The sequence below is a fragment of the Lissotriton vulgaris genome, chromosome 5, assembly GCF_964263255.1.
Source record: "Lissotriton vulgaris chromosome 5, aLisVul1.2, whole genome shotgun sequence".
Taxonomy (NCBI): Eukaryota; Metazoa; Chordata; class Amphibia; order Caudata; family Salamandridae; genus Lissotriton; species Lissotriton vulgaris.
The window spans coordinates 1,953,282,343-1,953,295,456 of NC_141693.1; the positions used below are offsets into that span (position 1 = coordinate 1,953,282,343).

Consider the following 13,114-nt stretch of genomic DNA (forward strand, 5'->3'; position numbering starts at 1 on the left):
GGCGGTATTGATCCATAGGGGGCTACATTGGCAGACACACCATACGATAAAGGACAGAGACGGTAGATACATCATTCTGTAGGGGACGCTGTGTCATACCCCTGTGGATTTAGTGAACTCATACAGGCTGAACACGGATAGCCCAGACTTCTTTCACCACATTGGAGAACAGATACAGGCATTAGGCTTTACGGCGATCATGTGGGGGGGAGATTTTAATGTTGTACTCTCGCCGACCGCAGAGAGATAGGGAACGTCCCGGGTGCATCATCCACAGTCGGCAGCAATGTTGCACACTATAGTAGGGGACCTTCATTTGTCCGACTCCTGGAGAACATTACACCCTTTAGCGAGGGTGGGAACATGTGTAACACACCACTGCAATGCGTGATCGCGACTAGATTTTTGGTTGGTCTCTAAGGACCTTCATGCCTGGCTGTTAGATGCCACACATCTACCCCGTACCTTCTCAGACCACGCACCTGCGCAGCTACAATTGAACATCCCTTCTGCATATGCCCAGACTTTCACGTGGAGGTTTCCATCGGCCGGTTTAAAAGACTTGGTTATTTGCGAGGGGCTGAGGGAAAAGGTCTTGGAATATTTCAAGCTTAATGAGGGCACAGTAGACTCACCGGGGACGTTATGAGAGGCATTTAAGGTAGTAATAAGAGGCCACTGCATGGCGCTTAAATCTGGAGTGATAAGGGATTTAGGCAACACATTACAGAGATTAGAGCAGGGGATCTAGATAGGGGATCTAGAAAATTTACAACGATTAGACCCAACCCCTGACACCATAGCGCAGATACGGACTAAACTGACAGAATTTCAGGAAGAGGCAGAAAGGGAAACAAAGTATCTATCTAAGTACACACAAGCTAGGCGCTACGGAGAAAGTGACAGACCGGGAAAAAAGTTAGCGGGACTGTTGCACACGCCCAGAGGATCAGAGTACGTAACTGAATTGAGATCGCAAGACGGAAGCATGGTGAGAGCACCACCTGATATTCTACGTGAAATGGCACGTTATTATGGACAATTGTATACCTTACACACAGACCCGGCCCAGGCTGATAAAAATGATTATCTGGATGACGTGGCTCTGGCATGGTTTAATAACGGCGCCAGGGAATACATGGAGCAGTCAATAACGACAGAAGATATACGACAAGTAATAAATAGCATGCCGGCTGATAAGGCCCCATGGGCGGACGGCCTAACGGCATTTTACAAAGAATATGCCGAGATCGTAGCCCCTAGACTGTTGCAGGTATTCCTTGAGGCGATGGAAACGGCTATACTTCCCCCAACTCTTCGCGAGGCCACAATCATCACTATATTAAAGCCAGGCAAGAACCCAACTAACCCGGATTCGTATCGTCCATTATCACTGATAAATTTGGACGCCAAAATGTATACCAAATTAATAGCAAATAGACTGCAACCCATTCTGCCCCAGATAGCGCTGCCAGACCAATCGGGCTATATACCGGGGCGCTCCACTGCGCATAATTTGAGGATGCTTTTCAGCACACTACATTACTTAGCCCCTCATGTGCAAGCCAACCCTGCACTTTTGGATGCCTCGAAGGCGTTTGATTCGCTAGAATGGAAATTCCTCTTTACTTTACTGACCCGTATGGGCCTCAGCCCTATATTCATCAGGCAAATTCAAATATTATATGCAAACCCAGCAGCATGAGGTAGAGTTAAGGGACAGAAATCTGACCCCTTTGTTATCACCAGAGGGACAAGACAGGGCTGCCCACTGTCGCCGTTACTGTTTGCCATAGCTACGGAACCGTTAGCTGCTAAGCTTAGGCAACACCACACGCAGAGGAACATAGGTTTCACGACCAGAGGCCTCTTAATATCCATGTATGCGGACGACATGACGATTTACTTGACCAATCCTAATGATAACTTTGATACGGTAATGAGGGAATTGATAAGATATGGGGGTCTAACCGGGATCCAGATCAATGGTCAAAATCTGTGATGATACCGCTAACTAATGATACGGTCCCCTTCGTTACGGAATTCCCGATACAATGGGTAGTTGAAGAGACAAGGTATTTAGGCATTTGGATGAGTAGGTCACTGCAGGAATTATGGCTAGCAAACTATGGCCGACTGATAGATTGGCTGGAAAGCAAAATTCAAAGGTGGAAAAGGTTACCGCTGTCCCTGATGGGGCGAATAGCCATTACCAAAATGGTTATACTGCCTAAGCTACTTTATTTATTTGTCAATATTCCCATGCCACTAAACGCGTATTCTTTAAAATGACTACGATCTAGCGTGCTAGAATTAAATTGGGCAGGAAAACAACCCAGGATCTCATGGAGGGTGCTAACGCTATCATTTACACAAGGAGGGCTAGGTGCTCCAAATTTTGAACTACACGCTTACAGTGCACAGGCCCAGTTTCTACAATATTGGCATCACCCCACGCCTTTTCAGCCCCATGTGGTGATAGAAATAGACAGGGTTAAACCTTTGCTACTGAAAACGGCTGTATACGCCCCATATAAACGACCCCATGCAGAAATAGATATGGTGGAGACGATGAGTTGGCCGTGGAGGGTATAGCTAAGAGAGTACACCAAGAAGTACTGTATGCGCCATCTATGCCCATAGGATACAACCCGCTGATTGGCCCCTTAACGGACAAGGCGATTAAGATGAGAGCTAGAGCACACAAACTGGAGACAGGGGGTGATCTCTTCCCAAACTGGGAATTTTTTACCGTGTAAAATATGTGTGGCATACAGGTGCCTACTGCCTCAGATATGCTGCTGTATTATCAGCTGAGCTAAAAAACGGTGTTGGACCTAGCCCTGATCTCTTGACTGGGTGAGAGTTTTCTGCTTAATTCAGAGACTCTGTCCCTCACCACCCCTTGTTGTAAGTATTATCAGCTGAGAGCAGCATTTAAAGCCAGGTTTGACGAGTTCCCAGCTGAACCGCCCACCCTATCAGCACTGGAGAATGTTTTAAGTAACTTGTCCCCCGCAAATTAATTACACGTATATATAGCTTGACACAGAGCGATTACCCAGTCATTAGTACAACATCCAGAGAGGATTGGGAAAGGGAGGCTGACTTGATCATAACGGAAGACCAATGTCACTTTTGCTGCTCCCAAATGGAACAGCTATCGCCAAACTACAGACTACGACTAATTCACTTTAATTTCCTACACAGACTATACCGCACGCCGTTGCAGCTACACAGCATGGGGCTACTTTTAGATGCGAGTTGCTGGAGATGTGGTGCACAAGATGCCACCTTTACTCACCTCGCTTGGACCTGTGGGTCTATAGCGACCTATTGGGCTGAAATATTCAAACATGTAGGGCACATAATAAATGGCATCATACCAGACACACCGAAAGTGCCGCTGCTGGGATATGTGAAGGAAATCCCGAAGGAGAACCGTAAGCTCACAGCCATGTTGCTACTTTTGACAAAACGTCAGGTAGCCATACATTGGAAGAAACCTGCACCTTCCACGACAGCTGGATGGATAAAAGCAGTCACTTACTGCAGAGATCAGTTTTCCACAGCAGATCCCGTCCATCTGACATTTGGGAACCATTTGCGGGGTGGCTGAGGTCGGGGGGAGGAGACTTGTGATTGCAGCACTCCACTTGGGCGAGACATGATGTACTCACAGGTATACTTATCAGTGTTGTTGTAAAGAATCGAGGCCCTAATGGTACAGGACATGATTGACACCGCAATAAGCTGTTTGCATATAGGATAAGTTTGCAGACAGGAATAGTAAAGCTAGTTATTAGTGCCTAATAATGTATACAGTACTGTTTGGATGGATGTTGGGGTGGGGGATTGTTATCTTCATATCGTAAATGATTGAAAGTAGCAACGATTCTATTGCATGGGACTTGTGTTGAAAGTAAAGGTAAATTTGACTGATAGCACTGCCTGCCCGGATGGTTGTTGGCAAATATAGCTGTGTAAAATGCAATGAAACAAATATGCCGCCAGCCTCAGGGGTGTGGCACAAAAAGGCTGTGTAAGTTCTAGAATTTGCAATAAACATTTAGTAGACATTTAGTAAACAATTAGTAGATTTGAAATGTGACAAAAGAATGATTATATTAATTCTGGATTAGATTGTACTGTATGTGGAGCTGATGAAGGGAAATTCATAGAAGATGTAATATAAATGTGAGATGTGGTTGGTGCAGTACTGCAAGCTGCTCCTAGAGGTCACTAGTGAGCATCATAATCTCTGAAGATATGGGAAATTCCCCCTACCCATAATGCATTGCAGGCAAGACTGTAGCAGGAGTATATTCAAATAGCTATGTCTATATATGCAATTATTAGCTTTAAAATGTGACAAAACGATTATTATATTAAAGCCGGATTAGGTTGTACTGTATGTGGAGCTGATGAAGGGAAATTTATAGAAGATCTAATATGAATGTGAGATGTGGTAGATGCAGTACTGCAAGCTGCTCTTAGAGGTCCCTAGTGAGCATCATAATCTTTGAAGATATGGTAAATCACCCCTACCCATAATGCATTGCATGCAAGACTGTAGCAGATGTACATTTAATAGCTATGTCCATATATACGATTAGTAGCTTTGAAAAACGACATAAGAAGTATTATATTAATTCCGGATTAGTTGGTACTCTATGTGGAGCTGGTGAAGGGAAATGTATAGAAGGTCTAATATAAATGTGAGATGTACTAGCGAGTAAAGTAACCACTGTCAATCTAGTTTAGGACCAAGTGAGTGTCCTGTCTGAAGGCCTTTGAGAAAATAGTGCATTGAGACTGTAATTAAAACCTAGGGTGTAACAACACATTTAACAGGGAGTGTCCTCATGGGAGGTTACAAGAAGAGACTAAGGAGGGACTACAAAGCCTAATGACTAATGAAAAGCCACCATTTACAAAGGACAGGGACAGGAGGCAATTAAAAAGAGGGGCTGTAAGTAGGCAGAGCTTTATGCACATATCCTGAATACAGCATATCTCAAAGAGACAGCGCAAGCTCTGCCTACTCGAGACCTAAAAAAACAGCCCACAGAGGGCACTGAGACACTGGTCCTTCGGCCAATGCCCGACTGCCCGTAAACCAAGCCGTCCCTGACACGAGGCCATTGCTCATGCAGAGTCCTACATGGTGCATGAGTGATGTCTGTCCCCAATCAGTCCACAGGCCCGGCGCATTCAGGAGGGCGGAGGGTGTTGCCTAGTATAATTTTGTCCTGCCAACCCACCTTGCCATCACCCTTTCCGTTGCTTTCTTGTCTCACACAGTTCTTCTTTCTCTTGCAGGGGATGCGTTGACATGCTACTATTGCAAGATCGGCCTCTGCTTTCTACCCACCACCGAGACCTGCTCTATTGGGCAGATATGCAACACCGCCACGCCAACATACGGCATTGGTGAGTAGCACGACAGCTGCGCGCGAACGCACATAACAAGTAGTTGGCGCGTGCACTCCCAATTTCACACACACTTCACGCCTTTATAAACGAGTAACCGACCACTGGCATTTAATGGAATGCATTTATACTGGAACTGCACTTTTGTGTTTACCTAAACACTCTACCCGGACTGGTCTTCAAAGAGATGGCGTCTGGGTTTATCTCAATTTTATTTTGTGCTTGAAAAAAGGGGCCAAGAAGTGTTCTGCAATATCCATATCACTTTATCAAGGCCTATACATAGTCTAATTGTTGATTGACGTCTAAATTTCATTAAATTTATGATCCATTCTCATCTTCACGCCCATAGCAGCAATATCAATGTACAATTATTAACCTATTCAATTAGATTGTTCCAACAGTTCGGTTTGATAAAGCACTCTTAATGATTTTACTTCGCCATGATAACTGTCCCTAATACACACTTCAATTGTTAAGGTCAATTTTCCCCTCTCTCTGTCTCTCTCTCTGTCTCTCTCTCTCTCTCTCTCTCTCTCTCTCTCTCTCTAGGTCTCTCTCTCTCTCTCTCTCTCTCTCTCTCTCTCTCTCTCTCTCTCTCTCTCTCTCTCCCTCACTTTCTTTCTTTCTCTGTTTCTTTCTTTCTTTTCCCCATCTCCGACATGTCCCTTACTGATTTCGGGGCTGCGACAATGTTTAGGGAATTTCTAAAAAGAACATATTCAGGCACCAGAGTCAAAATAGGGCCAAACATTATCCTTAACATAAAAAATTGCCCAAAGTTGTGAATTATGACCTTTTGCACCTCATTGCTTGTCTGTGAACTTTGGGGTGCTGGAGCGAGACAGTCAGAACAGCCAAAGAGGTTGGCAGTGTGAATAAAAGATGCCATGGCTTAAGGGTGGGGAGAGGATGGATGATTATAAACATTTTTTTAAAAGACAGCACAAATGTAGTACTGACTTTCACAGGTGCTCTGAGTGGCATTTTACACACGCTAATAACAAACACTGGCAAAGTCAATTACCCCAGCATTGAACCACATCTTTCAACTTCGCCAACATTTGTGAATGGCCTTTGTAAAACTGGGAAAGGCTACTTTTATGTGTGTGTAATTGTGCAGGAGCAGATTGTCATCACTGACAGAGAGATAAACCAATGACTGAAGTGGGCTGACCTGTGCCCCATGCTGTATGCTGTGGTGGGTGATAAATGTGAATGACACACTAATAGACCAAGGGTTGAAGAGAGGTGGTTGAAAGCTCTTATACATAAGTATATTGTTCGAGGCATGTGGGCTGCTGAATTCATATCTTGTGCATAGATCGCCCCTAGTGTTGGGTCAGGATGATTGCACCTTGTTGTCCTGGAAGAGTCTTCGAAGTATCACGAGATAGGTGACTCCTCCCCTGGACTACAGTGCGCATGGGCATCTTCTCCATTCTCAGATTGTATTTTTCCACCATTGGGTTCGGATGTTATTCCTCTACTCCAACTTCGGAACCAAAACTAAACTTCATTAAAAGGCCAAAAGGCCTTCGACTTTGACGTATTGTTCTCGCTCTGTACTTCTTGACTCGACCAAACTTTCCATCTTGATCCGGTCGTCGACGCGGGCCGTTGGGCCTTTCGACGCCACGTGGGCCTGCTGTCGATGGAAAGGAGTGCGTTCAAAAGGTGCCCACAATGCCACTCCAAATTCCTGCATACTGACAAACATACAGTATGAAACAAGTGCTTATCACCGGAGCACAACAAAGAAAATTGCCCAGCTTGTACCCAATTCCATTCGAAGAAGACCATCCGGATTCAACAGGCCGCTAGGCAAAAGATGCAGCGACCAGTACCGGAACCAAACAACATCTTCAATGACGAACACGACCTACCGGAAGCGGCGGACTCGAATCTAGAGATCGTCACCGTAGAGGACCAGTCGGACTCCGACGACGAGATCCCACCGGGGCAAACCGTGAGTACACAGCCCCCAATGCCGCTTATCCCGAAACCGAAGGCTCCGGTCGAAGCATCGCCTAAAGGCCTTAGCCGAGATCGACAAGTCCCTTCAGAAGCCCCGCCTTCCGGCTCTGCTACAAAGCCAAAAACAAAGCCTTCCGATAGCCCAGGTCCAAGTAATGTTCTCCCTAAGAAGGTTGTCGAACCCAAGAGGGTCGTCGAACCAAAGGTCGCCGAACCGAAGAAGGCCGTAGAGCCAAAGGTCGTCGAACCGAAGAAAGGCATTGAGCCAAAAATCGTCGAGCCGAAGAAGGTGGTCAAACCAAAGAAGGTCGCCCAACCCAAAAAGGTTATTGAGTCTAAGGCCATAGATCTGAAGAAAAACCTCGAACCAAAGCGGGTCGTCGATCCGAAAGGAACACACGACCCAAAGAAGGCCGTCGATCCTAAAAAGAGTAGAGATCAACAAAAACCAGTCGAACCGAAAAAAGTCATTGAGTCGACAAAAAATATTGAGCCTAAAAAAACTGTCAAGCACAAAAAGCGTATCGAACCAAAAGCTCAAGTCGATCCGAAACAGGGCGTTGACCCAAAGACAGCCGGCGAGCCGAAAAAGACGGCTAAACCAACAAAAGACGTTGAACCGAAAAAGGTTACCGACCTCAAAGCAACGGTAGAGCCGCAAAAGACTCCACAACCGAAGGCCCTAGAGCCAAAAAGTCACAAACAAGTCAGTAAGCCAAAGACATTGCCCTGATACCTCCCCTTACCCTACAAAGCCGTTGCCTACCGACGACACCATTGTGTTCAACCAACTGCTAGGTAGGGCAGCAAAATACCACATGGTCGACATGCACACTGACCCAAAAGAAGAAGATTTTCTATTCAACACTTTTCCTACCTATGAGAAAAATGTCAGGACACTTCCTATGCTAAAAGGGGTACTAAAACATGCGCCAGATATATTCAAAGATCCAGCCAGAGCACGTGTACTCAATCCCAGGATTGAAAAGAAATATAAAGCGGCCCCTACAGACCCTGCTTACATTAAAGGCCAGTTGCCTCTAGACTCAATGGTAGTAGCAAACGCTTGCAAAAGAGCAAACTCGCAAACTACAGGAGATGCTCCACCTCCTGATAAAGATTCTAAGATATTGGAAGCCTCAGGCAAGAGAGTGGCCTCACAGGCTTCTAATTCACGGAGAATCGCAAACACACAGGCTCTACTAGCTCGCTACGATCGAGCACACTATGACCAGCTTGAGGGTTTAATGCAACACCTGCCAGAACCTTACACAGCTTAGACTAATGACCTCATTCAAGAAGGCAAATTTATTACCAATGCCTCCATTAAATGTGCGCTTGACGCAGCCGACACAGCAGACAGGTCCATTAATACTAGCGTATTACTACGCAGACACGTGTGGCTACGCATCTCTGGTTTTAAGAATGAGGTGCAATTCACCATCCTCAACCAACCAGTTAACCAAGACTTCCTGTTTGGCCCTGCAGTAGACACCATTTTAGATAAAATGAAAAAAGATACCAAAACTGCTAAATCTATGGGCACATTGCAGTTTCAACAACACAGAGGTTCCTTTCGTCGCTCCTCCTACAGAGGCACCGCATGAGGCAACACTTCACAGACTTCCTCTACATATAAAAGCAAAACCCAAAGTTCCTTTAACAAAAACTCTAACAGGGGAGGTTATAGGGGCAATAACAACAAGGGCAGAGGACGTGGCGGCAATAACACCAGAGCCTCCACTGCCACCAAACAGTGACTTCATCACATTCCCTCCAGACCATCTAACACCAGTCGGAGGCAGAGTCAAACAATTCCTACCAGTCTGGAACGCAATTACCACAGACAGGTGGGTGAGACAAATTATCCAGTATGGTTATTGCCTGGAACTCACTTCTACTCCACCCAACATACCACCCAAACACCATCCTATGTCCAAAGAACACTTCACCCTGTTACAACAAGAGGTGAAATCCATGCTAGAAAAGGGGGCCATAGAGCCAGTCCCTATTCAACACCAAGGGACAGGAGTATACTGGCTATACTTCCTTATTCCCAAGAAGGACGGGTCCCTCAGACCAATATTGGACCTCAGACCGCTGAACGAATACATATTCTCAGAGCACTTTCATGTCATCACTCTACAACAAGTACTCCTGTTACTCCAGCAAGGCGACTACCTACCAACATTATACCTCAAGGACGCATACTTTCACACACCTATACATCCAGCTCACAGGAAATACCTCAGGTTCACAATAGACGGTCAACATTTTCAGTTCAAGGTTCTCCCCTTCGGGATAACCACAGCCCCAAAAGTATTCACAAAATGTCTAGCGGTAGTAGCTGCACATCTCAGAATGCAACACATCCACGTGTTTCCATACCTGGACGATTGGCTCATAAAAGCAAACTCGTAGGCGCAGTGTGCAAGCCACACATCTCAGACACTCCAGCTGCTACACAGCCTGGGGTTTTCCATAAACGTCCCAAAATCGCATCTACAGCCCTCCCTCATACAGCAATATCTGGGAGCTACAATAGACAACTCAGAAGCAAAGACATACCCAAATTCAGACAGAATAGCCAACATGCAGACTCATTCAAAGATTTCAGCCACAACACTCTTTGCCAGCTCAAGTGTTCATACAGCTCATAGGCATGATGGGCTCCTGCATATTCATTGTCCCTCATGCCGACTTCAAATGCGTCCACTGCAAGAATGCCTAGCACGGCAGTGGAACCAAGCTCAAGGACAACTGAAGGACCTAGTGTTGGTAGACAGTCGCGCTTACAACTCTCTGCAGTGGTGGAACCCACAAAACCTTTCCAAGGGGTGACTGTTCCAAGAGCCGGTTCCACAACTAGTACTAACAGCGGACGCATCACTGACAGGCTGGGGAGCTCACTTACTTCAATACACAGTCCAAGGGCTCTGGACAATCAAACAAAAGAAACTGCATATCAACCAACTAGAGTTGCTAGCAATATTTCTGGCACTAAAACCATTCAAAAAATACTTGTACAACAAGGCCGTGTTGATCCGGACGGACAACATGACAGCCATGTACTACATCCAGAAGCAAGGAGGGACACACTCTCCACAGCTGTCCCACTTAGCACAGAGCATATGGAGGTGGACAATTCCAAGAAACATTTTTCTACTAGCAGAACACCTGCCAGGGAAAGACAATCAAGTAGCAGATCTGCTAAGCAGACACAGCCAACAGCTACACAAATGGGAGATTCACCCCCAAGTTCTCCAACCATTCTTCTAGAAATGGGGGCACCCAGAGATAGATCTGTTTGCCACAAACGAAAACTGAAAATGCCAGTACTTTGTCGCCAGGTTCCCACATTCGTTGTCACAGGTCAATGCGATATAGATGATCTGGTCAGGCAGGTTTGCGTACGCTTTTCCACCAGCCCCACTGATTCCGCTGGTGGCACGCGAACTACGGCAGCAGTCACTCACAATGATCCTGGTTGCTCCCACATGGGCAATACAGCCATGGTACACGACATTCCTGGAACTTTCAGTAGTCCCCCATCAAAAACTGTGCCTCTCGCCACATCTTTTAACTCAGAACCATGGAGAAATCAAACACCCAGATCCCAATCAGATGAACCTAGCGATCTGGCTCCTGTGGTCTTAGAGTTCGGATACCTTAACTTACCTCCTGATTGCATGAACATTATCAAGGAGGCAAGAAGGCCAACTACTAGAGCATGCTATGCAGCTAAATGGAAAAGATTTGTAATCTATTGCAACAATAACCAAATGAATCCATTAGATGCTTCCATCCAAAACATTATCTGTTACCTCTTGCATCTTCAAAGATGCAACCTAGCATACTTTTCTATAAGGCTACATCTTGTTGCTATTTATTTATTTATTTATTTAATTTCTTGTATAGCGCAAGAATCGACCCCGTACGGGATATCTCCGTGCTTTGCTCGCTAAGTTGGTGCAAAACAGGGACATTGCAAATGAGCTAGAGGTTACAGAGGTGGGACTACAGTAGATTATTCTTCTGCAAACAAGTTGGTTTTTAGCCTTTTTCTAAATGATAGATGATTAGTGATCTGTCTGAGGCTAAGGGGCACGTTGTTCCATAAGGTCGGTCCCACTAAGGAGAAAGCTCGGCCGCCTTGTCTGGTCTTTTTGATAAATGGGGGTTTTAGCAGAAGTTGATTGCTTGACCGCAGATCTCGGTCCGGTTTGTAAAGCTGTAGTTTTTGAGTTAAGTAGTTAGGGCCGTTTCCAAACAGGCACTTATGGACAGTACAGCAGATCTTGAATTTGACACGTTGGCGTATAGGGAGCCAGTGTAGTTCTCTCAGCAGGGGTCTGGAAGATGTTCTTGACGGAGCATTCAGAATCAATCTGGCCGCCGTGTTCTGGACCACCTGTAATCGATTGATGGCATCCTCATTAGCTTGTATCAGGAGCCCGTTACAATAGTCTAACCGACTTATGACCAGGGTCTGCACAAGGGTCTTTCTGTAGGTGTCTGGTAAGAGAGGGAAAACTCGTCTGAGCAGGCCAATAGTGTGGAAACAGGCTCCAGCGATCACGTTTACGTGTTCTCTTAGGGTTAGGTTTTGATCCAATTTCACACCCAGATTTTTGACTGTCAGTTTTGGAGAGGGTACAGGTCCTAAGGCCAGAGCCACCAGTCGGGAGACCAGAGTATGCTAGCTTTCCCAAAGAGCATCACCTCTGTCTTCCCGATGTTGCATTGGAGGTAGTTGGAAGCCATCCAATTTGAAACAGCTCTCATACCTTCCGCAAAATTTTCCCTAACATTAGAATTAAGGGCATGGAAAGGGTAGAGGAGTTGAGTGTCGTCGGCGTAAGACACTGGTGTGAATCCATACTTCCTCACAATCTCAGCAAGGGGGGCCACATACACATTAAATAATGTGGGGCTTAGGCATGAGTCCTGTGGCACCCCCTTCGTGAGCGCCCTGGAGATGGAATGGTAGGGGCCCAGGCTGACAGATTGTGAGCGTCTGGAGAGGAAACTCTCCAATCATGCCAGGGCTTGACCTCCAATGCCCACTCCTTGCAGTCGGCTCAACAGGATTTTATGAGATACAGTATCAAAAGCTGCTGACAGGTCTAACAGCACCAGAATCATTGAGTCTCCTCTATCCTGTGACATTTTGATGTTATCGGTCACGGAGAGGAGTGCTGATTCGGTGCTGTAGTTGGGCCTGAACCCGAATTGAGATTGGCCCAGGCCCCCTGTCGCCTCTATGAAACTGGAAATCTGGGTGTTAACAAATTTCTATGCCAACTTGCTCAGTAGGGGCAGAAGAGAGATAGGGCGGAGGTTGGAGAGTTCCGTCCAAGGAGAGGTGGTATTTTTACGTATCGGATTCACAACTGCCTCTTTCCATTGCTGCAGAAGTTTACCTTCTTTAAAGGAAAGGTTGAGGATTTTTGAATGATTGGGCATAATATTCTGCTCAGGTTGTTTGTAAGTCTGGCAGGGAGAAGATCAAGAGGGGAGCCAGATTTCATGTTGCTCAGTAGTGATAAAATATCACTCTCCGTGGCTTCTGGAATGTCATTGAAGGTTTCTGTGGGGATTTTTTGGCATGAGATACTGTGATCTTCCGAAATATTGGAGTGTTTGGCCAGGATTTTATTATAGATAGTTTCGATCTTATCCTCGAAAAATTGAGAAATATTAT

The 13,114-nt window shown here is 45.8% G+C and overlaps 1 protein-coding gene across 1 annotated transcript in view; it reads left to right on the forward strand.

The window, feature by feature from the left end:
- LOC147717849 (uncharacterized) overlaps positions 1-13,114 on the forward strand; it is a 45,717-nt gene that overhangs the window by 16,836 nt on the left and 15,767 nt on the right. Inside the window, exon 2 of the mRNA XM_086924633.1 lies at positions 5,323-5,433. Within this exon, the coding sequence (XP_086780759.1) occupies positions 5,323-5,433 (111 nt within the window). The remainder of the gene's footprint in view (positions 1-5,322; positions 5,434-13,114) is intronic.